The following is a 25,902-nucleotide window of genomic DNA, read 5'->3' as shown; positions in this document are numbered from 1 at the left end:
GAGGATAAAGTGAGAGTTAAAGAGTTAGGTAGAGCTACTCTGAATTTAACTCCAACAAGGGGAAGGCATGGGACAGGGCTCACCGATTTGGCTCAAACTATGTGAGTAGAAGCAGGTAGATGTCCATTTCATGCACCTACAGTATTTCACTGGAATGGGCTGCAGGAAAATGCTCTTAAGAGATTAATGAGTAGAGTAGGAGAGATTTTTGAGCTATACTTGATTTGTCAGGACCATGGTCAAGTGTGGTGACTGGCAATTCATCAGCTTGGTTTAAGTTGTCGCAGCTAACATCTTTTTTTCTTTTTCTTAAATATATATTAGTTGTATTGTTTAACTATTAACTACAAAATTTAAGTAGATTTTAACAGTTCAATTTATATTTGTAAAATTAATATATTCAGTTTTGTTATGACTACTACCATTCTAAATCAGAAGGCTATAGGTGGTGGTAAAAAAAAGCAGATATACGTGGAACTCTTGTATGAAAGTGTATGAAAAGATTTGGATCTGCAAGTGTGATGTTCTCATGTACTTTTTCTTCCATGTTTGTTATTCAGGAACACTGACGTGTCAGGTACAGGGGGAGTGGAAAATTTAGGCGATATTAATGCATTAATTAAAACACTGTAGCAGAAATCATAAACATATATAAAAAATATACTCGATCTTCATTAGGTAAAACTAATATCACAACAATATTAAGTCGCACCTATCATAATGACACAGTGAAAGATAATGTATTTATTTTTGTCATATTGTAGCATATTGGTAAAATTTTGCATGAGTCACCACTGATTGTAGCAGCTGTTTGAATGATAATGTGAACACTGCTTTCAGTAATTTGTAACATAATATCTATTCATCACCTTCAAATCTATTTTGAAAATAAGTGTACAACTTACCAGTGCGTCTTGAAGAACTAGGTGATATGTCAATTGAAACATGTTGTGATGTTTCACCTTCAGAACTATGATTTCCATCCATTTCTGTGCACAAACTTCTTGTAGAAGCAGATGAGTGAACTATAATCAATATCTGATTTTTAGAACAACAAAAACAGCAAGGAACATCCAATACTCATCTGTATAAGTTATTAACTTTAAACAATTCTATTACATTAGAATCTTGCTTATTTATTCTTTCTTGTGAACAAAGTAAAAATAATAACGCAAAAATAAAGTTTATCTTAAGAAATTAAATTCCAAACCTATAAATTTAATGTTACAGGTGGTAGAACCATGTGTTCATAGGTTAATGAGCTACCCATTAGGTCTATTCATACAAAACTGATAAAATGACTGTTCTATTTAAACTCCATAAAGACAGAACTTTCTAAAAATGCGCAACAATTCAAGAGACAGTAAATGCAAAATCACAGATTGTTCACTGTCCCCATTTCAATGCATCTACTAGACACAGCCAACAATGGTGGAGAGGAATGAATTAAATAGTGCTTCAGATATCACATCTCTTCAGAGGCATCTAATGGTACAAAATATTATTAGCAACATGCAGCTGGATCCTTGATATTTTTAATTCAAGTATTATTGATTTTCTCACTGAAATCAGTCATATGGACACAATACTTGTGAAAATCAATGGCAGTTATGCTGACTCACAGTTTCTATTACAATAACACCAACCATCAGTCTTTTTTGTACTAATTCTGGTTACCAATGTAAACAAGTTATTAAATCAAAAATGTATGATGCTGCATTTTGTAGTCACCTAGTTATATGCTGACTTTGAGAATGTAGTATGGCGTGAAAGACCCCACATGTTGCAATCACACCCCTAAATGTCATAACATGAAATCAAAGAGAACCATCATAAGTTCCTAAGGCATCTTAATTTGTACAGTAAACCACCAAACACAAACAGTGGTTACTGAAATCATCACAAACAAATTATCTATGAAAAATATTCCAGAGATGTTCAAAAGGCAACATGTGAGGCAAACGTGAAATCCAAGGAATCTGTAGTAATTGTAATGCTTCAAAAAAGGATTGACATTTCACACCACATGTGGGTGGTTCCTGGAATTGCCTAAATGTTTGGAATTAGTTTGTGGTCTACAACTTCCTGGTGAAGAACTTGCTGGCCAGATTGCCCTGAATATGTTGATTGCTTTTTGCAGAAAATGACAACTGAAAACATAAAAGTTGCCATTCACAATGCATGCCATGAGTTGGCAGCCACCATAGCAATGTGTGAGAGGTTTGTAGTCATAATTACATAATTAATTTAATTGAAGTGGAAGTCCTTTGAGAACATCGTATTTGCTACTCGGAATACCTGCGATGGTAGCCAGATGTCCTTTTTTTATTTCCGGACAACTGAAACTGATGTTAATGGCATTAAAATGAGGACATACTCAGGTTTAAAATTGCTGCAGGGCTGCAGCATTCAGACAGTACTGCGACTTAAGCTGTACAATCTGTATGGGCATAGCAGTGAGTATTCTGTGCTGTGACCACAATGTATGCACCTTTCTTGAAAATAGCGCTAAAGAGTTACATCCATTTCAACAAAGAAGTAGCATTCACATTACAGCAAAGTTCATGATTCAACATACATCACACAGTACCACCAATGAAACTATTTCCATTCAATAGAACTTCTTTGCTGCTTGAGAGCCAGTCATGGTCGTGTGTTGGTTAGGAGGAGGCCAGTTGAAGGCCTGCAACCAACCACTCTGTGCACTAGGCACACAGAACGTACACCTGTGGTGCACTCTCGTGGTTAATCCGAGCACCCTGACTATAAATTTGTGAGTCAGTCTGATGATTCGACCTGTTGTGCTGTCATTCAAATGGTTCAAATGGCTCTAAGCACTATGGGACTAAACATCTGAGGTCATTAGCCCTCTAGACTTAGAACTAATTAAACCTAACTAACCTAAGAACATCATACACATCCATGCCCGAGGCAGGATTCGAACCTGCGTCTGTAGCAGCAGCGCGGTTCCGGACTGAAGCGCCTAGAACCACTCGGCCACAGCGGCCGGCTTGCTGTCATTTATTAACAGCACTCCACATCGTGTTTTCCAACAGATTACGCTGGCTCAGATACCGCTGTTGTAACCCAACGTGCGCTACACAGTGTCGACAAGTTGTCTTGGGCTGCTCGATCTCCAGATCTGTCTCCAGTCGAGCACATATGGGACATAATTGGACGACAAATCCAGCGTCGTCATTAACCATGCAACATGCATGGAACTTTATCCCACAAGCTGATATCCAGTACGACGCAATGCATGCACGTTCGCAAGACTGCAGTCAACATTCCGGCGACTACAGCAGTTATTGATGCACCAGCATTTCACTTTTGCAATGGCTTATATCGCGTTGACATTAACCTGTGATCTTGCAATGGTAATCTCTTAAATATGTTACCTAGGGAAATGTATTCCCGAAATTTCATCACTCTACATTAATTATTTTTTGGTGTTGCGATTTTTTCCCTTTACTACACTCCTGGAAATGGAAAAAAGAACACATTGACACCGGTGTGTCAGACCCACCATACTTGCTCCGGACACTGCGAGAGGGCTGTACAAGCAATGATCACACGCACGGCACAGCGGACACACCAGGAACCGCGGTGTTGGCCGTCGAATGGCGCTAGCTGCGCAGCATTTGTGCACCGCCGCCGTCAGTGTCAGCCAGTTTGCCGTGGCATACGGAGCTCCATCGCAGTCTTTAACACTGGTAGCATGCCACGACAGCGTGGACGTGAACCGTATGTGCAGTTCAAAAATGGTTCAAATGGCTCTGAGCACTATGGGACTCAACTGCTGAGGTCATCAGTCCCCTAGAACTTAGAACTAGTTAAACCGAACTAACCTAAGGACATCACAAACATCCATGCCCGAGGCAGGATTCGAACCTGCGACCGAAGCGGTCTTGCGGTTCCAGACTGCAGCGCCTTTAACCGCACGGCCACTTCGCCCGGCTATGTGCAGTTGACGGACTTTGAGCGAGGGCGTATAGTGGGCATGCGGGAGGCCGGGTGGACGTACCGCCGAATTGCTCAACACGTGGGGCGTGAGGTCTCCACAGTACATCGATGTTGTCGCCAGTGGTCGGCGGAAGGTGCACGTGCCCGTCGACCTGGGACCGGACCGCAGCGACGCACGGATGCACGCCAAGACCGCAGGATCCTACGCAGTGCCGTAGGGGACCGCACCGCCACTTCCCAGCAAATTAGGGACACTGTTGCTCCTGGGGTATCGGCGAGGACCATTCGCAACCGTCTCCATGAAGCTGGGCTACGGTCCCGCACACCGTTAGGCCGTCTTCCGCTCACGCCCCAACATCGTGCAGCCCGCCTCTAGTGGTGTCGCGACAGGCGTGAATGGAGGGACGAATGGAGACGTGTCGTCTTCAGCGATGAGAGTCGCTTCTGCCTTGGTGCCAATGATGGTCGTATGCGTGTTTGGCGCCGTGCAAGTGAGCGCCACAATCAGGACTGCATACGACTGAGGCACACAGGGCCAACACCCGGCATCATGGTGTGGGGAGCGATCTCCTACACTGGCCGTACACCACTGGTGATTGTCGAGGGGACACTGAATAGTGCACGGTACATCCAAACCGTCATCGAACCCATCGTTCTACCATTCCTAGACCGGCAAGGGAACTTGCTGTTCCAACAGGACAATGCACATCCGCATGTATCCCGTGCCACCCAACGTGCTCTAGAAGGTGTAAGTCAACTACCCTGGCCAGCAAGATCTCCGGATCTGTCCCCCATTGAGCATGTTTGGGACTGGATGAAGCGTCGTCTCACGCGGTCTGCACGTCCAGCACGAACGCTGGTCCAACTGAGGCGCCAGGTGGAAATGGCATGGCAAGCCGTTCCACAGGACTACATCCAGCATCTCTACGATCGTCTCCATGGGAGAATAGCAGCCTGCATTGCTGCGAAAGGTGGATATACACTGTACTAGTGCCGACATTGTGCATGCTCTGTTGCCTGTGTCTATGTGCCTGTGGTTCTGTCAGTGTGATCATGTGATGTATCTGACCCCAGGAATGTGTCAATAAAGTTTCCCCTTCCTGGGACAATGAATTCACGGTGTTCTTATTTCAATTTCCAGGAGTGTATATTTGACACGTTGCAGTCGGTACAGTTTCTTTCTTGTTTCACATTCTCAACGTAACTGCTTCTTCTTTCACATTATTGGACGCTGGAATCGAACTTGCTCTGCAGTGATTCATTTTTTTAAATTATTTTCGCGACTGTCGAGTCCTATTTTTCGGCCACTGAGGAAAATTGTCTTCCACGGTTTGCTTTTGGGATTTTGTTATTCGCAGCATATGAAATTTGATTACAAAACGCGAAAATCACTGCTCTCTTGTCTTTTCATATGTGTTGTTGCGTATTAAAGGTGTTGCCAATGCAAGCATTCATAAGGAAAACTGTTTTTAAGCACACTCTAAGGGGGAAAAAAAAACGAAACGCGATGTTACACAAAAGAATTATCCGAATGGGCTGGAAATCGGTATTGTGGTGTACAAGTACATACAAATAAATGATTATAATTTCAGAAAAACTGGATGATTTATTCAAGACAAAGAGCTTCACAAATGGAGCAAATTAGTAACACGGTGGTCCACCTCTGGCCCTTATGCAAGCAGTTACTCGGCATGCCATTGATTCATACAGTTGTTAGATGTTTTCCTGAGGAATATCGTACTTAATTATTTCCAAATGGCGAGTCAGATTTTAAAAACCCGAGCTCGTTGGAAAGCTCTGCCCATAATGCTCCAAAAGTTCTCAATTGGGGGCAGATCCAGCGACCCTCCTGGCAAAGGTAGGGTTTGGCAAGCACGAAGACACGCAGTAGAAACTCTCGCTGTCTGCGGTGTGGCATTATCTTCCTGACATGTAATCACAGGATGTCTTGCCATAAAGGGTAACAAAGTAAGGTGTAAAATATCGTCGACGTACCTCTGTGCTTTAAGGGCGCGGCAGACAACAACAAAGGGGTCCTGCTATTAAAAGAAATGGTACCCCATAGCAACACTCCTCGTTGCCTGGCCCTATAGCGAGCGATAGTCAGGTTGGCATCCTACAGCTATCTGGGGCATCTCCAGACACATCTTCGCCACTCATCGTGGCTCAATTCGAAGCAAGGCTCATCACTGAAAACAGTTATACCCCAGTTATTCAGATTCCAGGACGTGTCTGGAGATGCCCTAAAGGCCTAAACAGTGGTAGGATACCATCCTGGCGTCCGCCATACGGCCCGACAACCAGTAATGACATTGTAGGATGCCATTTATTTTCATAGCAGGAGTTCTTTGGTTGTCATCAGCAGCACCCTTGCAGCACAGCCGAACGTCGACGATATTTTACGCTCCGTTTTGTTCCCCTTCGTGATAAGCCATTCTGGGCTTACCATTCAGCAAGGTAAAGCACGTCCGCACTTGGCAAGAGTTTCTACTGCGTGTCCTCGTTCTTGCCAAACCCTACCTTGGCCACCAAGGTCACCAGGTCTCTCCCTAATTGAGAACGTCTGGAGTATTATGGGCAGGGCCTCCAACCATCTCGGACTTTTCACTATCTAACTCGCCAGTTTGACATAATCCGGCACGATATCCCTCACGAGGACATGCAATAATTGTATCACTGAATGGCAAGCCGAATAACTGCTTCCATAGTGGCCAGAGGTGGGCCAACGCAGTATTGACTTGCTCAATTTGTGAAGGACTTTCTCTTGAATAAATTATCCAATTTTTCTGAAACTGTTCAAAAATGGTTCAAATGGCTCTGAGCACTATGGGACTTAACATCTGAGGTCATCAGTCCCCTAGAACTTAGAACTACTTAAACCTAACTAACCTAAGGACATCACACACATCCATGCTCGAGGCAGGATTCGAACCTGCTACCGTAGCGGTCGCGCGGTTCCAGACTGAAGCGCCTTTAACCGCGTGGCCACACTGGCCGGCTTCTGAAACTGTAATCATTTATTTGCATATACGTGTATATCGTATCTACCGATTTCCGTCCCATTCGGTTAATTCCTTCGTGGGTTTTTTCTTAATGTATGTTATTTACTCACTAAAATAATTTTCACTGCTCTTTATTTATGGTGTTCGAGGTGCAGTCGGTGATCTGAATATTATTCGTAGCTATGCTCTAGACCCAAATTATAGTTACAGAAATGTGAATAAAACTCGTTGGCCTATACTAGTGATTTCTGGCCCTCATCAATGTAGTGGCAGCCGGCAACACTACGTCTTCGAAATGCGAACTGCCTTGGAGCCAGCCAGCTCAAGGAACACACCAGGTGAGCAAACGTAGCCTGACTGTCGCTAGTTTAATGGAGAATTACTGACATTGTAAAATACATTTGGCAGTTATGTGACCGTCGATTTACTTCCTGGAATGTCTCAGAATTATCCTCATAAAGTTACTCGATATTTTCTTGTCATTTAGATTAAATATTCTGAATTATTCTCACATAAGGGATGACATGGAGGTATCAGATACATGGTTTTCAGTCCAGAAAGCTCCTAACCATAGAAACTACAGCTTACGTCTTCATGTACATTGCTAATTCTCTAATTCTCTATTTGTCCCTGCAGCGGAAGCGTGCGTTAGTTTTGGTTCTAATACCGCTGGAGACAAGGTTTTTACCTGTTACGTGAAAGAGCCACTAGCAGGCAGATGGACAATCAGTAAAGAACTCCTGAGACAACTTCTACCCCATCGTCTTGTCACTGCCTTCGTTCTGTGCCCTGTAGATCTAAAGGTGAAAAAATTGCTGAATTGCTCACTTGTTAGTGTCTGTTTTTCTCCCTTTATCAATTGAACTGATTTAATAATTGTGGCACAGAATGATCTGTTAACTGGATTTTGTTGTTTATCTATCCTCCCTTGAGATCAAAGACGATTTGCCTGATAAATTAACCGCAATGTCCTCAGAGAATGTTCGTCGTCGCCGATCAGAGATAGAAAAGATTAATATGATTTTAATAAGCTGCAGGAGCATCCAAGTGAAAGTCCTAGAATTAGTGTGGCTTACTGAATGTTATACTGCACAGATAACGTTAAGAACAGGAACCCGGTCGAAACCGAACGTTAATGACAACGAAATCATGAGTTCAGAAAAGTCATATGGGTAGGTTGGTCTCCAATGGCGGCGGCGTGCTTATTGCAATAAAGAATTCGATCAAATCTAGCGAGGTTATCACGGATTTAGAGTTTGAATTAATGTGGGTGTAATTAAGCATCAAAGATCGGTCAAAATGGTAATTGGGTGCTTTTATATATCTCCTGGGTCAGGAGCTCTAGTGGTAGAGCTCTTCAGACAGAAATTACGGAATATTGTTAATAATTTTCCTGATTATGCCGTTGTAGTAGGGGGTGACTTCAACTTGCCAGGTATAGATTGGGAGTGTCATGCTATCAAAACAGGTGCCAGAGACAGGGTTTCGTGTGACATTGTTCTTGATGTCTTGCCCGAAAATTACTTTGAGCAGACAGTTGGAGAAACAACTTGTGAGGGTAACGTCTTAGACCTTCTGGCAACAAACAGACCTGAACTTATCGAATAAGTTAACGTAGAAGGAGGTGGTATCAGTGAGCATAAGGCTGTGATAGTATCTATGACAACAGGTCTTACATAGAATGTTAACAGAGGACAGATTTCAGAGTATCTGAGCAGTCAGCATCAAATATTCGGTGATGAGGACGAAGATGTGGAGAACAAATTGCAAAAATTTCAAAGTCATCGTGCAAAATGCCCTAGACAAGTATGTTCCGAGTAAGGTCTTAAGGGATGGGAAAGACCCACTATGGTTTAACAGCCGTGTTAGAAAACTGCTACGCAAACAAAGAGTTCATCTCAGATTCAAGAGAAGTAAAAACCTAGCTGACAAACAAAAGCTGAACGAAGCGAAAATGAGCGTAAGAAGAGCAATGAGAGAAGCGTTCAATGACTCTGGAAGTAAAACTTTGTCAACCGATCTAAGTAAGAAACGTAAGAGGTTTTGGTCGTGTGTAAAATCAGTGAGCGGGTAAGAATCATCTATTCATTCACTCAGTGTCCATATTGACCCCGAAACGGAAAATAAAATAGAAGACCGAAATACTGAATTCGGCATTCCGAAACAGCGGAAGATCGGTCCTTGCTTTCAATCGTTGTGTGAACGTCGAAATGGTAGATACTGAGATAACCGATGACGGACTAGAAAAACAACTACAATCGCTTGCTAGTGGAAAGGTGTCAGGACCAGAAGAGACACCCATAAGATTCTACAAAGGTTATGAGAAATAACTTGCTCCCTTTATGGCAGTAATTTATCGTAGATCGGTTGAGCAACGAAGGGTATTTAGCGATTGGAAGAAAGGGAAGGTTATTCCCGTTTTTAACAAAGGCCGTAGGACAGATGCACACAATTATAAACCCACCCATATTGTTGATGTCAATCTCTTATAGAATTATGGAACATGTTCTGTGCTCAAGAATTATGACATACTTCTCGCGTAATGACTAAGAGGAGAAAATTTGAGAAATTAGAGCCGATACAGAGACTTACCGACAATCAATTTTCCCACGTGCTATTCGCGAGGGAACAGGGTTGGAGGGCTCAATTAGTGGTACAAAAAGTACCCTCTGTCACAAACCATTAGGTGGCTTTCGGAGTATGATGTAGATGTAGATGAGACTGCTAGATTTGCATACTCTCGTGTTAATCCTCTAACGGTGCTTCAGTATGACTGTAGACTGAAAGTAGAGACAGACCATATGGAACCCGAAAGTGCATATTACCCTGCTAATTTCGTGACAATTCGGGATACTTTGTTTCATTAAAAAAGCCTTTTTCACTAGATTACCATGATAAGTTGTAATTAATTTTCATTGGTACAGTACATACTACATAGCGTTTTTCCGTTAGTTTATTGAACACAGCAGAAAAACATAAGAAATAAATAAATCAGCAGAAAAATAGTCTGACACAGTGTCTAAAACTGTCTGACAGTGTTCAGATAGTTTTTCGACACCACACCTATAGACAGTGTGTTGAGAGTAGGTCGTGTCCTTGCATGTTGTGCTGTATTAAGAGGCAGTAAAGCTGTGCAGTTCAGCATAACGATGAGGCGAGGGGTCTGGCAAATTGTGTAACTGACTGTACAATGGACAATATGTCGAAAGAAGGGCTGAATGATCCTTACAAAATATAGGAAAACTTGTACAGTTTGAATGCAATTTACTTGAAAATATCGTTGTAAAAATCATATCACATCAGCTTTTAAATCTTCCCTGATATAGTGATAACTGTTGGAGCAATCACAATTGTCCATGGTAATCAAGATGGTCCAGTCCGTATGGTAAAACATTGGATAATCCTGTCTGAGGGATGGTGCCACAGGCATTTGCAGAAATTTATCCAAGAGGGGGCACGATTCCAAAAGTGCAATATTTTGTATTACTACATTGTTGAGATTCAGGTCTTTAATGTTTGTTAGATATCCAACCAACAGTTTTTTGAATGTAGATTATTGGAACTGCTATACCTTAAAGGTAGGCATACTTCATTAGTATGTCCAAAGTACATCTTTTGAAATTATTAACAGACGAATGTGCTCAAAATTCAACCGCATTTTGTTTTCGATTTAAAAAAAATAGAAAATGGTAAAAAATCATGTTTTCAAAGCATTACTTTATAATGTTATGCACCATTTGCATTTTACTCATAGAAAATTCAATGAAAAGTTCTTATTAAACATTATTTTCAAAAGCATTACACTTAGTGGGTTTGAAAAATAGTTGCCAAAATCAGATCCTTTACAAAACTAATCTAAATACTACTAAATAAAATTAGAAAAAGTATTAAATAAAAAATCTAATTTTGTAGTGGGTATAAAATATTTCACAAGGTTACCTAATTTCTCTGTGTTTGCATTGCTGAACCAAAGTTTCCTCTTACAGAATGTAACTGTAGACTTTATTTCCGACAGTTTGGTTTCGTGTCGTTTAAGAAAACCAACTTCTCCCCAGCAATTTCGCCTTTGAAAGGGCGTTCAATGTTATTTCTCTCTGCCAGTTGTACAGCATTTCTCTACAAGTCATTACGAGTCAACCCAAAGAAAGAATATTCCACAGCAAGACAATACTAAATCAGTTCTTCTTCAAGATCTTAACCCAGAATTGTAGGTCTGCCTCTTCTTGTTTTTGCTACTTTCTCAGGTGTAGTGTACTTAATGTTGGACAACATCATAAGTGATTTTGGAAGATTAAACTATTTACTGGCATTCTTCTACCCTATCTTCCTTTTAGGAACTGTATCAATACATTTTGTGAGTTTAGATGGACTTCACTTCCTTTGATCAACCTTCCCCATTATCCTCTTAGACCCTGCAAGAGAATTCCACGAGAATAAGAGTGTGTACAAACACAGGCGGACTTTAAACATGAAAAAGCAAGGGATACAGTTTAAGCAACTGACGGGGGTCCAGTTCACGTGACTAAAGTCCACATTTTGTTAGCAGAATAAATTTTTAACCAAACATCTTGATGCAATGGTTTAATCATAAACATTAATCATAAACCTTGTAATTCCAAAAAAAAAAAAAAAAAAAAAAATAGGTCTAGTGGCTTACCTGCCAAAATCTAGGAGAAATAAAGACAATTTTAGCACAATGTAAAAGTTTTTTCGATTGTCAAGATGTTGTGGCCGCCCACTTCAGAAATCGTAACGCCTGTTGCATCGGCATTCCACTTCACATCCAACCAACACGGGATGCCTGTATCACAGGGCGTATATTCATCAGGAAAATCTACGTCGTCCGTGTTGTCCACACAAATATTTACCGGCGGCCACAACACAACGCAACACCAGGTCTTCACCAACGGCCGCCAGGGACCGCTACCTGTTCTCGAAGCCTGCAGAACAGCTTCATCAGAGGTCGCAGCTAGCTCAGGAACTACTTTGATACGCCAGGCACGTGATCGCAAATAGTTTCGACAGATACATCCGCCAAACGGGCTTTATAAGGCGGCGCACTGTCGCCGAAGTGCAGTTCGACGCACCGCTTGGGAGTATACCGAGCTGCCATCCCGGCAGCCACGGCCAGACGCCTCTTCTAGCTGGTCAATCTCTTACAGATGGACTTGGTGTAGTCGATGAACATCTTGATATTGTAGAATTGTTTGATTGTGATCTCTTGCCGGGAGAGTCGGGTCTTTTGTATTATTATTTGTTATTGTATATTTGTGACGATCCGCAGTAGGGATCGAGTCTGTTGTCTTTTGGGAGATTGTATATTTTGGTGAGTCCAATAAATTGTTTTCGGACTTGTGTTTTCTGAATTTCTATTCTGCTAGCGCAGATACCTCACAAGACATGTAATGTCGAACTGACCAGTGACAAGTCAAGTGGGTGACTTGTACACCCCACTGCACAGTGGTCAAAGCCTAACCACGTTTTACATTTGATCCCACTAGAGTTCGGAAGAAAGCAAAACCAAGAGACAAGGGATTCGTTTTATGTGGGGAGTCCAATTTACAGCACTTTCCTCTATGAATATCGATGTAGAAAACCTCCGAGAACAGCCATTAAAAAGTCGGTAGAAGCAACTCTCTAGGACTCAATGAAGATGGCCCTCATCTCTCTGGTTTGGAGCGTAATTATGTAGGCTTGCCAACTGAATGACAGAACTTATAACCCTTTGGAGCTTATAACTCTTTGGCTGGATGTCGTACTGGATTGCACCCCATATAGTTTAAGAGCCATCTACTTATTTTAAGATGTCCCAAACACGTATCCAACTTAATACTTCATCATTTTTTCCTCTCTTCCAGGGAAGAAATTGGTATTTCTTGACAAGCTGCGACATGGTCGCGAATCGAACAGTAACCTGAATATAGAATAAATTTCCTTTGCTTCACGTCTATCGTCACAAATTTTTTTGTCCTCAGGCTACCAGTTTCGGTCTATGATGACCATCTTCAGATCTGTTTTATAAAAACATATACTTTGAACAGTAGTGCTGCTGACAAGATGACTCTTGCATATGCTGTTATTTATACATATTTGACGACGCTGGTGCTGATTTTGTGTTTAACATTTGACGATGCCACCATGGCTTCAGTATATTAGGACATGATTTTATAAAATAGATCTTAAGATGGTCATTGTAGACCGAAACCAGTAGTCTGATGACAAAAAAATTTATGACCATAGACGTGAAGTAAAAGAAATTTATGGTATTTCTTGTGCATTTGGGTCCACAGACGAGGTATAGGATAATACACTTATGGCATGGCATGGCCATGTTCTTCACACTCTACTGAAATAGCTCTATGGTGTAAAAGTGTATAAAGTCTGGGGAAGCGTTGATGGGTCGAATGTAAACCTATAGTTCCGGTTAAGGTTTGCGACAGGTGAAGGGGCTGTTCTTATGGATATTGGGTACGGCTGTAGTACAGGTATATTTCAGCCACGTTTATACAGTGCTATGTGTTGGAACTGTTCGTTTGTGTAGCTCATGAAGAGCTGCGCAAGAAAACGAGTGAGAAAAGATCGGGTACCCTATTTCTTCAGTATTCTGTAAAGGTCCACACCCCCATTGCATAACAACGTCGCCACGACGAGAAACTAGTATAATCCCCGTTAGAAACTCAACAACATAGTATTTATTAAAGCCACAGTGTTTCCCCTTGCATTCTGTAGCGTCAGATCTGCGGTTGAGAAGAATCAGGGCGTTCTGAAAAGTAATGCCTCCGAAATTTTTTATGTGAAACGTATTAAGGTTTTTTCAATATAATAAACGTTATTAACATTCTACATCTTCATTATTAATGTTTACATACTTATTTCGCAACGTAGTCACCCGTGCGATGAACACATATCTTCCAACGAGAGAGCAGTTTGCTGATACCGTCACTGTAGACTGTTTGACTTCGTTGACGGGCCACAACGTCACCTCTACTTGCACCGCTTCATCACTGTTAAAGAGAACCCTTTGAAGGTATTCTTTAAGTTCTGGAAACAGATGGAACTCAGATGCAACCAAATCCGAACTGTGTGGAGGATAACCAAGGACAGTCAACTCAAGGCGTCGGATTGTTGCAGATGTCGCAGCTGGTATTGTCATGCTGAAGGAGAGGGTGCTCCATGTGCGGACAAACTCTTCGTATTCGCAACTCTATTACAGCACGCTGTTTCTCATGCACCGACATAATTACGTTGAGACATGAAGGTTAAAGATGTAAAATGTTAATAACGTTTGTTTTATTTAAAAAGCTTTAATAGTTTTTACATAACAAGAATCGGAGACATTACATTTGAACACTCTCTTGTATTTCAGAAATACTTCAGAGTTCTGTAATTAAAGAACGTCTACCTCAGATTTCAGGATGGGGCAAGTGCCGCCACTTGCTCTCCCCCACCCCCTCTTTCTTTCCTCCTCCCCTCTCTCCAGTTGACACCTATGAATGGCATCTCTCACATAGTATCTTGAGTACAGTCAGTAGGTGAATACTGCAGGCTGAAGGATGACTTGTTTTAAAAGAAAACTTCTTACCAATTGACCGGCCACTCTTTGGGCCATGTACAAGTAATGTGTTAAAATATTTCCTATAAAACAGTATTTCTTCAGTACCAGTACAATATTTTTAGTTAAATTTAAAAGCAGTGAAGATCTTTGACACTAATGGCGCATAAAGCTTAATATTCACAGTTGCCCAATTCCCCCTCCCCCTAATGGAAATACACTGAAGAGCCAAAGAAACTGGTACACCCGCTGAACATCGTGTAGGATCCCCGCGAGCACGCAGAAGTGTCGCAACACGACTCGACTAATGTCTGAGTAGTGCTGGAGGGAGCTGACACCATGAATCTTACAGGGCTGTCCAGAAATCCGTAAGTGTACGAGGGGTGGAGATCTCTTCTGAACTGCACATTGCAAGGCATCCCAGAAATGCTCAATAATGTTCGTATCTAGGGAGTTTGGTGGCCAGTGGAGTCTGTAGGAATGCACAATGAGCATGAATGAATGCAGGTGATCAGACAGGATGCTTACGTGTCATCTGGCAGAGTCGTATCTTGACGTATCAGGGGTCCCATATCACTCCAACTGCATACGCCCCACATCATTGCAGACCCTCCACCAGACTGAACAGTCCCCAACTGACATGCAGGTCCATGGATTCATGAGGTTGTGTCCATAGCCATACGCGTCTATCCGCTCAATACAATTTGAAACGAGACTCGTCCGATCAGGCAACATGTTTCCTGTCATCAACAGTCCAATGTCGGTGTTGACGGGCCCAGGCGAGACGTACAGCTTTGTGTCGTGTTGTCCGAAAGCCCATATCGATGGTGTTTCGTTGAATAGTACATACGCTGACACTTGTTGATGGCCCAGCATTGAAATCTGCAGCAATTTGCGGAAGGATTGCACTTATGTCACCTTTAACGATTCTCTTCAATCATTGCTGTTCCCATTCTTGCAGGATCTTTTTCTGGTCGCAGCGATGTCGTAGATTTGGTGTTTTGCCGCATTCCTGATATTCACGGTACCCTCGTGAAATGATCGTGCGGGAAAATCCCCACTTCATCGCTATCTCGGAGACGCTGTGTCCCATCGTTCGTGCGCCGAATATAACACCACGTCCAAACTCACTTGAATCTTGATAGCCTTCCACTGTAGTGGCAGTAAACGATCTAACAATTGCACCAGACACTTGTTGTCTTATATAGGCATTGGCGACCGCAGCGCCGTATTCTGCCTGTTTACATATCTCTGTATTTGAATACGCATGCCTATACAAGTTTCTTTGGCGCTTCAGTGTATCACAAGATTTTTGCGAACAGTGGGCTCTTTCAAATGTTTGGTTCAACAATTCAGACACTCACTATTCAGCAACTTGTCTTCACCGAAATGTGAAATGGACTACCAAAAGATTGAAATTTGGTACGTACTCCTTACCGTGTATGAATTCTGCCAAACATGGGATGTTACAGCAGTGGCATCATTGCAGACTGGAGTAACAAGATGAACGATACATGTGAGATTCAACTGGACATTCAGACTGAACGAACTTTTAATAGAATCGAGGAAATGGTTTTTCCAGGTACAAAGGAAAAATATAGGTTACTCTGTGGCAGTTTTATTGCGCCTTGAGAGAATATAAGCTTTTAGGGTATCTGACGAACGGTAAAGCGTAACAGTTAAGTGGAGATTCAAATAATTCAACCGATGTATCTCAGGACTAAAACTAGTCACTGGCTGAGCATGGGGACTGCATCACTCTACCAGGCGTGGGTCCAAATTTGTCAGCTGACATTCGGTGAATAAAGTAGCATGTAGTCTCAGAAACGGGAAAAAATTTAGAAAATTACAAACTATGTTTAACACAGGATACTTCTCAGGTGCTTGACTGAGGGCCTGTTCACGTGGACGCGGCTGCAGCCTGACCCGGGCTTGCAGGAAACATTCAAGCCAGAAAAAGGCGCCCATTCGCAGACTGAACAGCGAATCTAACATGATCCGCCAGTCCACAAGAAGAACCGGCACACCGCAGGAAGTCAAGTAAAGAAGACAGGGAGGGAAAGGCCCTTCACTAAGAAAACAATAAATGGAAAACTGAATTTCCCGAACAAGGGTGGAAACATCTACAAACAACAGCATTTTCGAACAATCCCATTCCTTTCCTTCTACTAACCAGTCCTGGTATGCCGTGATACCTATACCACTATATCTCATCAACTATACGCCTACACGAACTCAGTATCTTCTCCCCATACAATTTCGACAGTTTCCCTCTCCCAGATAACGCAAACTACTCTGACATTTAGCCTTCCTACCAGATCCAGAACACTCCCTACCGTTCCCCACACCAAGGCCTCCTCTTCCCTTTAACCCTCTCCTACACATTGCTCCTCATAACCGTGGTCTGGCGTCCACCCCATGTTTCTCTATTGTCCATCCTCCCATATTCAATTATGGTATCTTAGGAAATGGACACATACAAACATGTTATATTATTACCCTGGAAGGTGGTTAAAGCACAACACTTTCGTGACCATGGTACAAAGCAAGTAACAGTCACAATACCAGTCACTGGTCGAGAGAAAGGATATGGTGTTTCCCCTATTACTAAACAAAAGTGCAAGATAAATCTTTAAGATAGGTTATAGGAACAAATTATACAGTGAGCTCTTCTGGTTTCATCAGTTGTACTTACTCATACTTGCTGACGACGAATCTTCACCCTCAGTTGATGATGATTTTGATTTCTTGAAACTCAGTCTGCTTTCTGAATTGATCCTAGATACAAAAAATGTCTTTGTGAGAGGAACTTTGCTCTCGTCTTGGGCGGAAGATTTAGTGAAATAATTTTGGCAGCTGCACAACTGTAGCAGGCGCTCACATATCACGAACACAATCTGCAAAATGTAACCTCCATGACATTCACTGCATCATTTATCTGAAATACAGCTACTTCCATGCACAGTTTTTCTTCATATTGATCAGATAGAATCACTACGAATTTTCGTACATGAAGGAATGTTTCAGAACGTGTCTCGATTATTTTAGTCAATATTCGTTCGCACAACTCGTTAATGCTAAAAGTTTGATCAGGAAATGTGACATTCAGAATACACGAATTAACTAGCATAAAGTGATCATGTTTGCTATGATAATAATTTAACTTACTTTCGGCAAATGGCGAAACATCCTCGCTTCATACCCGTGTAGCAAGATATTTTGGCGAGCTAGATACTGTTTGAGATTAAAATCGTGGCATTTTCCATCTTTGAGCAGATCCCTGAAATGAAAGCAGTTTTTAAAAACTTTGTTACAATTTTTCGATTTGTTGCGAGATATCTTTTTCCCAACGAAATTTATGATTATCAGTACTGGAATTTTTGGCAACACTGACCCACCAGAAAAGTATATATTAAAAGAAGATAATCACAGAATTAAATGAAACTGGAGGGTGGAAAGGTATCCGATTTATATATGCGATGAATCCAAGTAACGAAGATTTCTTCAATACTGTACTGAAGGAAGTCAGGCTGTAGCCAGCCTCGTGTTTCATTCTTTCTCACTTAGCGCATTTAGTTCCACGAAACAATAGGTCTAATTGATCGATAAATTCCTATGTATATGAAAAGAGCGGTATTATCGGCGAGAGTGCGTGATGAAAGCGGAGGATTTCCTTTAACTTCCTTTAATTTCAAAACTCACGTTGAATTGATTCTTCTTGCAGTTAGCGGGGAGTGAATGCATGGGCTTGGCAAATTTTCAATCGCTTGCCCTAACTGAGCGAGGCAAGGGGCTGGAAGCGCGTGCCGGAGGGTAAACGGCAGACGCCCAAGCGCTGGTCAGAAGCCGCCCGCTGTCGCATTCACTGCGGCAAAGGGCGGCGTGCATCTTTGACAAGATCAGCAACGCTCAGGGAAGAAAGCGGTTGCGTGCTGAGTTCAGTGAACCCCCTCAGCCCAAGGCCAGTGGCGGCTATGAATACCGAGTTTTCTCCGAAGGGACTGACCACCCACGCAAACGGAGTGTCCCGTACGATAACACTGCACTGTTGTGATGTAGCCAGAGGGCGACGGGACCCCGGCGCCTAGAGCATAAATACTGAGAAGTCAAAATTACAGAAACTCTTGGCGGGACACCTTCTGATAGGTCGGAACTCGCAGTGTTTGGGAGCGGCGATTTCCCACAGAACAGCACTCGCAAGTTTTCGGAATGGGAAACTGTGATAGATCAACGTTCGCAGTCTTCTAAAAAGTAACGCCGAACCTTCCAGAACAAAATTTTTAGGAGTTTTCGGATTGGAGAAATAAAGTACGTGCTCTTGGTTTGGCTAAAATGGCAATTTTGTTGGGCTCAAACCACAAAAAAGCAGGAGATCGAAGTATCAGACACACTTCCTTACAGTGTGGCGCAGATAGAGGGCACTTCCCCTTTGCTGGGAGGGGTAGAGAGAACACTTCTTCATCACATGGAAGAGCGAGCACACTTGGTCGGCGAGAGTCGCAGAGAAAGGAACAGACTTGGAGAGCAGCAGTCAGTTTACGAGCAGATGGACCGCACCGTGCCAGCGTTCGTCTCCGCCTGCGGCCTCTGCATGCCATATCTCAAACAGATGATGTACGTTTCGAAGCAAAACAGTATACGAAATTCGTACAGGATGATAGGTGGGTTGCTTCATATTAATTAAACAGTCGCTGTGTCATGACCTCTTGGTCATGATTTTACTCTTTGGGATTCTGTTTCTCTTTACCCTTTAACCTCTGGATGCAGTCATCACCATCAATTTAATTTCGCGAGCAGTAGTCAGTTAAACGACCCCGACATGCCTCGTCTCTCGTCGTTGATGTAAGTTTTGCAGCAAAATGGTGTACTAAATTCGTACAGGATGATAGGCACAGAACTGGATCGCGGTGGGGAACTCACATCTTCAGTGGCGAGACTCAATGAGTGTTAGTAGTAAATCAGATTTACTAGAGCATTAGCCCCAATGACGTCTTGCAATACCGCAATATTTTTCGATATACATACTGATTAACACCCCACAGAGGTCAAAATCGTCGTAGATTAATTAACCTGACTTATAATTTCTTTAACTAGAAGAAGAAATACACTCTGCATCTTATAAATCAAGGAAAATCATAAATGAAAGTTGTGTGTCGATTGCTGTCAAAGGTAACTGAAGTGTTGAATACCTAAACGCCACAAATAAAACATGGAAACAGTTTAGAAGTAAAATATGGATTGTGTGTCTGGTATTGCACAAATAACGTCAATAAGCAATGTAATTGTTCTGAGCAGCAGTTCAGCGCACTGCGTGACCACAGCGTAGCTTGCTTTCAGCGAGTAAGCGTTGTCAGCACTGCCATTGCAGCGAAAACCATCGACGGCTCACTTTTCCATTTCACAGAAACCATCTACAGCAGTCCACAGACAAAGGAACAAATTTTTTCCCAATCAAGAGTGGCTCAAAAGAAAAATTTCAGTTAGACGCAGGTGTGTCTGTTTCCCTGATCAATAAAGACATCTACAGAAGCCTGCTTCGGTTTTTTCTTCTTAGGACGGGCAGGAACATTCGGTGCTTGGTGGGTGCATTTTGCCAGAGACTTTTTGCAATGTTACAAAATGTATTTCATTGCATGTGCTATGTTCTAGAAACTGTGCAAATATTTTTGGTTAGACTTGGTTGATTTGTTCAGTCTGTGCATACGATACAATCTGTTACACATCAGTGTTTCAGAGCCAGTGTTTCTGAGTTGCGTAATAAGTACAGTGTATCAGGATTAGGAAGGACTAAAGATTTTGAAGCACACAGTAGTTACAAACAATGCGCAACCACTTTTTTAACGTGCTGGGCCCGTCCCCTATACTATACGTAAGCAAGTTGCTCAGGAATGGTAACGATGGAAAGACAGTGGGGTGAAGCAACCTCTTTCTGCAAGTCAGTGGGCATCCCCCTTGGTCATACTTAAGGCGCCACCAGAAGGTTTACATCTTTTTGCTGATTTCAAATCTATCGTAAACTGACAAACTGTCAAGGATTCATTTCCTCTCCCACGACTGGAGAAATTAATGGACAGATTGGGACAGGGCAGATTCCTACCCAAGATTGATTTACGTTTACAGTTCCTGATGGACGAACAGCCCAAGTAATAGAATGAAATTTTCACTCTACAGCGGAGTGTGCGCTGATATGAAACTTCATACCAAGTAATATTTTGTGATCAACACTCACCTTGGATGCTTCAAGTTTCCGATACTACCGTTCCGCTCATGCTATTTTTCAAATTTTCTGGAAACAATTAACAGTCAAAGTCCCTTCATGTACACACTATCTGGATGATATCGTTATCACGGGTCGTATACCTACTGCACATTTGGCAAATTTGGAGTGTTTGTTTAACGTGCTTGCTGCGGCTGGCTTAATGTGTGACGAGGAAAAGTGCTCTTTCTTCCACGAAGAATTTGAGTGCTTAGCACATGTCATAAATGCATAGGGTACTTATCCTGCTCATCCTGCTGATTCGTACTCCTCTGTCATCAAATATTTGCCAGTGCCCTGTAACATCAAGGAGGTATAGGCCGTCACTGGCAAGTTAACCTATTACGTTAAGTTTATTGCAAATACTGCACACATTGCTGCTCCATTGGACTGGCAGTGCCGGAAAGGTGTTTCCTTTGTGTTGTTCCTAGAACATGAGAAGCATTTCAGCAGTCAAAGGACACACTGTTAAGTCATTTTATTCCATAAGCCTGTTGTGTTAGCTGAGGATGCATATTCTTACAGGATTAGAACAATGCTCTCCCATTGAACTGACTCATCTGATAGGCCCACTGCATTTACCTCAAAGCTCACAACAAAACACAGTGCAATTACTGCCAACTTAAAAAAAATGGCAGTCGCCATTATCTATGGTTTTACCAAGTTCTACCAATATTTGTATGATTGGTAGTTCTATTTTATCACAGATCATCAGCCTTAAAGACTTTGTTCTATCCTTGCAAGCCTGTCCCACTGTGAACACTGCAAAAATCTCAATGTGTGGCTCTGTTGTTGTTAAATTATCGATACGAGTTGTTGTAAAGGCCTACTGAACAACTTTCGACCGCTGAATTGTTGTCTAAATTAATTGTCGGTACTAACACAACGTTTGATTCATGAGTAATCAGGTTATTAAATTGATACTCCAGATTATGAAACTCTTCAAAATTTTCCTATTGACTCCCGGCGTATTGCAGGAAGAACTGCTCCTGACCTAGTTCTTTGGATAGTTTTGCAATATGTGCGCCATGGGCGGCCAGATAGTTTGAAAGAAATTCTCCACGCAGTGAACCATTGCTACTTTTCTCACCGTCAGGCGCTATCCGCGTGGTCAGGTGTTCTGTTGTTGCATACAGAGAATGATGATATATGGGTTGTGATTCCTCATTCCCTCCAACGAGAAGTTTTGTCATTGTCGTATCAAGGTCACGGGGGGCATAGTTCGCACAAAGCAACTGACCCGACATCATTGTACTTGGCAGGGCATCGACGCCCAAATTCAGAAAATGACCTCTCGTTGCAATGTTTTTGCGGAGTATCAGTCCGCTAAGCCACAATGCTTTTTTCAGTGGCCTCGCCTGTCCGGACCGTACCCAACACGTACGCAATGAATTCACAGGTCCATTCTGGAATACGTGGTGGTTGTTGGTGGTAGACGTATAAAGCAAATTTCCTTTTGTGGTTCCCATGACATCCACCATCTTCCTGAGGTCTTTGCCACGAGAAATGGACCACAATTCATGTCAGCCAATTTTCAACAGTTCTGCGCTGACAGTGGCATACACCATGAAACTACTGGTCCTTTTGGCCCTCAGTCTAACGGTAAAGCTGAACGATTCGTTCGAACGTTCAAAATTCACTTGGAGAAACCCCGTTCCTCCCACACATGGGAGCAAGCGTTAAAGATTTTTCTTTCCTCCTATCGCTTCTTGCCAAATGGCGAGAAGTCGCTCGCAGAATTACTACACGATCGTCGTCACTGTACCTCGCTGAATCTTTTGCGGCGACCGTAGAAACAGTTCCTTCCGCTGGGTAAAACAAAGTTTCAACCACGAGATGAAGTTTTCTTCAGAATTTCTGGCAAAAGTCAGCATTGGGAGCAGGGTGTCATCAGACAAGTTTTGGGTCGTTCGATTTTCATCGTCCACGGATTCTCTGGGCTGCATCGGCGTCACCAGAAACACCTTCGGCGCTCTTATGCCAGTGATTCGGCAGCAGAATTTTTGCCCACAGACCCAGCACGCCGATGGAGACCGCAAAAGCAGTTATTTCCGACTCTCCGCCTATCGCGGTCACATTCGTCCAGAATGGTGCCCGTGGACATCGACATCAAACCGCCGCCGTCGACATTCCCGATGTCGTCGCCGGCCCTGCAACCTGAATCGATGTCCGTCGAGGTATCAACCCCGGACATCCGGCCTGACGTTCCTGGAGTTCGTCCTGCTTTCCGCTCATCCATAGTGTCTACGTCTCTGCCATAACTACGATCCCTGTCTCCTCATCTACGTCCGCATTCAGGCCTACTCCCCTTGCCGCCAAGCGACTCTTCGCTACAAAACGGCGGTGCAGAGGTTCGAAGGGGAGGAGTGTGGTGTTGTCAGAAGAGTGAGGTTCATACCTCACAAAGGCACCGCAAGCTCGAGACATGCAATGTCAGACGCAGCAAAGAATGGCCGCTGCCGGAAGGTTGCATACAGGGTGTTTCCGTAAAAGCGTGCAAAAATGTAACAGGACATTGAGAATGCTCCACTGAACAATTTGAGGTAGGGAATCTGGGGCCCGAGAATTCAGCTTAAGGAGATATGAAAGCAAAGTTTACACGTACAGTGCTGTTTATTTACGTTTTATTTACATGTACATTCTTGGCCGCCATTGAAGGCGACAATCTCATTGGGCCGTATCTTTTACCTGGCCGTCTAAATGGCCATCTTTACTTAAGGTTCGTCCAAAGAGTTCTACCTGGGTTATCGGAGAACGTACCCTTGGCTGTTCGTGAGAGGATGTGGATAGACCATGAAGATGCACCGCTTCACTTCCGTGTGGATATCCGCAGCCATCCCAATGCTGTATTTCCTGGTCGCTGGATTGGAAGGGAAGGTCCTGTTCCACGGTCTGCGAGGTCACCTGACCTGAATCCCATCGATTTTTCCTATGCGGATATCTAAGGTCTCTTGTGTGTGAGACCCCAGTGGATACGGAGATGGAATTAATTGCCAGAATTGTAGCAGCTTGTGATGTGATTCGAAACACACCAGGGATATTTGTCAGGGTGCGTCTTTTTCGCCGATGTCACGCTAGCATTGAGGTTGATGGCCGTCAGTTTCAGTACGTCTTGTAAGATACAGTACAAATGGAATTTTCATTGCGTCAATAACGGTATTTGCAGTTAACAGTAACTAATGTAAATAAAAAAGTACGCACTAATGTAATTTTATTCCTATTATCTCCTTAAGCTAGCTTCTCTGACCCCAGGTTCCCCGACTCAAATTGTTCAGTGGAGAATGCTCTATGCCCTGTTAAATTTTTGCACGCTCTTACGGAAACACCCTGTATGTCTGAGTGCAGCGCCACACAGCGCACCCTGTAATCATCGCTTACGATGACAGCACCGTCGTAGCTCAGATCCGCCTGCGACCTAACAGAACTATTAGTCAGAACTGTGTATCTAAGTTTATAGTCAGTTGCACATTGAGATGTGCAACTGACTATAAAGATTCTGTACCGTATCAAGCGATAACACTTATGTGATTAGAGACGGTAACAAATACGTAATGACATTCCTGTGGACGTGGATAGTTTACAAGTTAAGTATTTTAGAGTGTTCAAATTTTATTAAAATGATGTAATATCTTATATATGTTGTAGTATCTGCTCGACTCTACAGAAGTAAATCTAGGCTTGTTACGACATACTACACATACAATAGAGGAACAGTGAAGAGACAATCATTGCATCGGCATGAGAATGCACTCTGTCGTAAAGCACCATCTGCGAGGCAATGGTTTGTGGAAAATAACAATCCTGACATGGACTGACCTGCACATAATACGGTCTGAACCAAATGGAACACCTTTCGGATGAGGCAGAAGGTGACTTCACTCCAGATCGCAGTGTCCAACATGAGTATCTCCTCTGATTTCGGTTCTTGAGGAAGAATGGACTTCCATACCGCCACAGACATTCAGACACCTCATTGAAATTGTCCCCAGAAGACTTCAAGCCATCATAATGTCTACTAATATGTGTCCGGATACTTTTGATCAGATAGTTTATCTGTGCCATTCGAGCAATGGGGCGATCGCGGCTGTCTACTCTCACTCTCCAAGGACAATTCGCCGTCATCTCCTGACAGATACGCTGGCCTGCTACATACAGATGATGTATCCTATTCTTATGCCGCTGGTTTGCCGGTGTTAGAGTTGTACAACCCTGCTGTGTCCATTGATTTCTGTCACCCAGAATTGTTGCTATTGTTGTGACTTTCCTTAATTTATTAGTGATTCGTGTAAATTACTTCGAAACCTATGTAGAGCAACGTGCATTTATTCTTGGAAAGTAAAAGAAGGAAGTAAGATTAAGACCTAACATCCCGCCGACGACAAGGTGACTGGAGACGGAATACATTCTCTGATTTGGGAAGGATGGGGAAAGAAATCGTCCGTCTGCTCTCTGAAGTAACCATCTGGCATTAGTCGTAAGTGATTTTGGGAACCCGTGTGAAATCTAAATCTGGATGTCCTGACGGAGATCTGAACTGTCGCGCTTCACGAAGAGAATTCAGAGTGTTACCATTGCGCCCCGTCCGTCAAGTTTTGAATAGCGTTAGGCAGAACATCTACATCATTACAGAATTGGCCAATCGCAAAAACAGTTCCATCCTTACACTTAGGTGACAAAAGTCATTTGATAGCAATATGTACATATACTGATGACGGTAGTGTCGCGTACACAAGGTGTAAAAGGGTAGTGCATTGTCGAAGCTGTAATTTGTACTCAGGTGATTCATGTGGAGAGGTTTCCGACCTGATTGAATGGCCGAAAGACGGGAATTAACAGACTTTGAACGTTGAATGCTAATTGGAACTAGATGCATGGGATATTCCATTTCGAAAATGGGGAATTCAATATTCCGAGAGCCACAGACTCAAGAGTGTGCGAGAATATCAAATTTCAGGCATTACCTTCAACAAGGACAGCATTGTGGCCGACGGCCTTCACTTAACGACCGACAGCAGCGGCGTTTACGAAGATTTGTAGGTGCTAACAGAAAAACTGTATTGCGTGATTTAACAGCAGAAATCAATGTGGGGCGTACGATGAACGTAGTCGTTGGGAAAGAGCTCCGAAAT

At 42.8% G+C, this 25,902-nt stretch overlaps 1 protein-coding gene across 1 annotated transcript in view; it reads right to left on the bottom strand.

Moving 5' to 3' along the window:
• Positions 1-25,902, bottom strand: part of LOC126184338 (protein tyrosine phosphatase domain-containing protein 1-like) — a 352,516-nt gene that overhangs the window by 145,875 nt on the left and 180,739 nt on the right. The window contains exons 6-8 of the mRNA XM_049926715.1: positions 17,686-17,797; positions 17,213-17,414; positions 906-1,025 (exon numbers count right to left, since the gene is read on the bottom strand). Coding sequence (XP_049782672.1) covers positions 906-1,025; positions 17,213-17,414; positions 17,686-17,797 — 434 coding nt within the window. The remainder of the gene's footprint in view (positions 1-905; positions 1,026-17,212; positions 17,415-17,685; positions 17,798-25,902) is intronic.

Source organism: Schistocerca cancellata, chromosome 4, assembly GCF_023864275.1.
Source record: "Schistocerca cancellata isolate TAMUIC-IGC-003103 chromosome 4, iqSchCanc2.1, whole genome shotgun sequence".
In the NCBI taxonomy this organism is placed as follows: Eukaryota; Metazoa; Arthropoda; class Insecta; order Orthoptera; family Acrididae; genus Schistocerca; species Schistocerca cancellata.
This window is presented reverse-complemented; position numbering and strand designations above follow the sequence as displayed.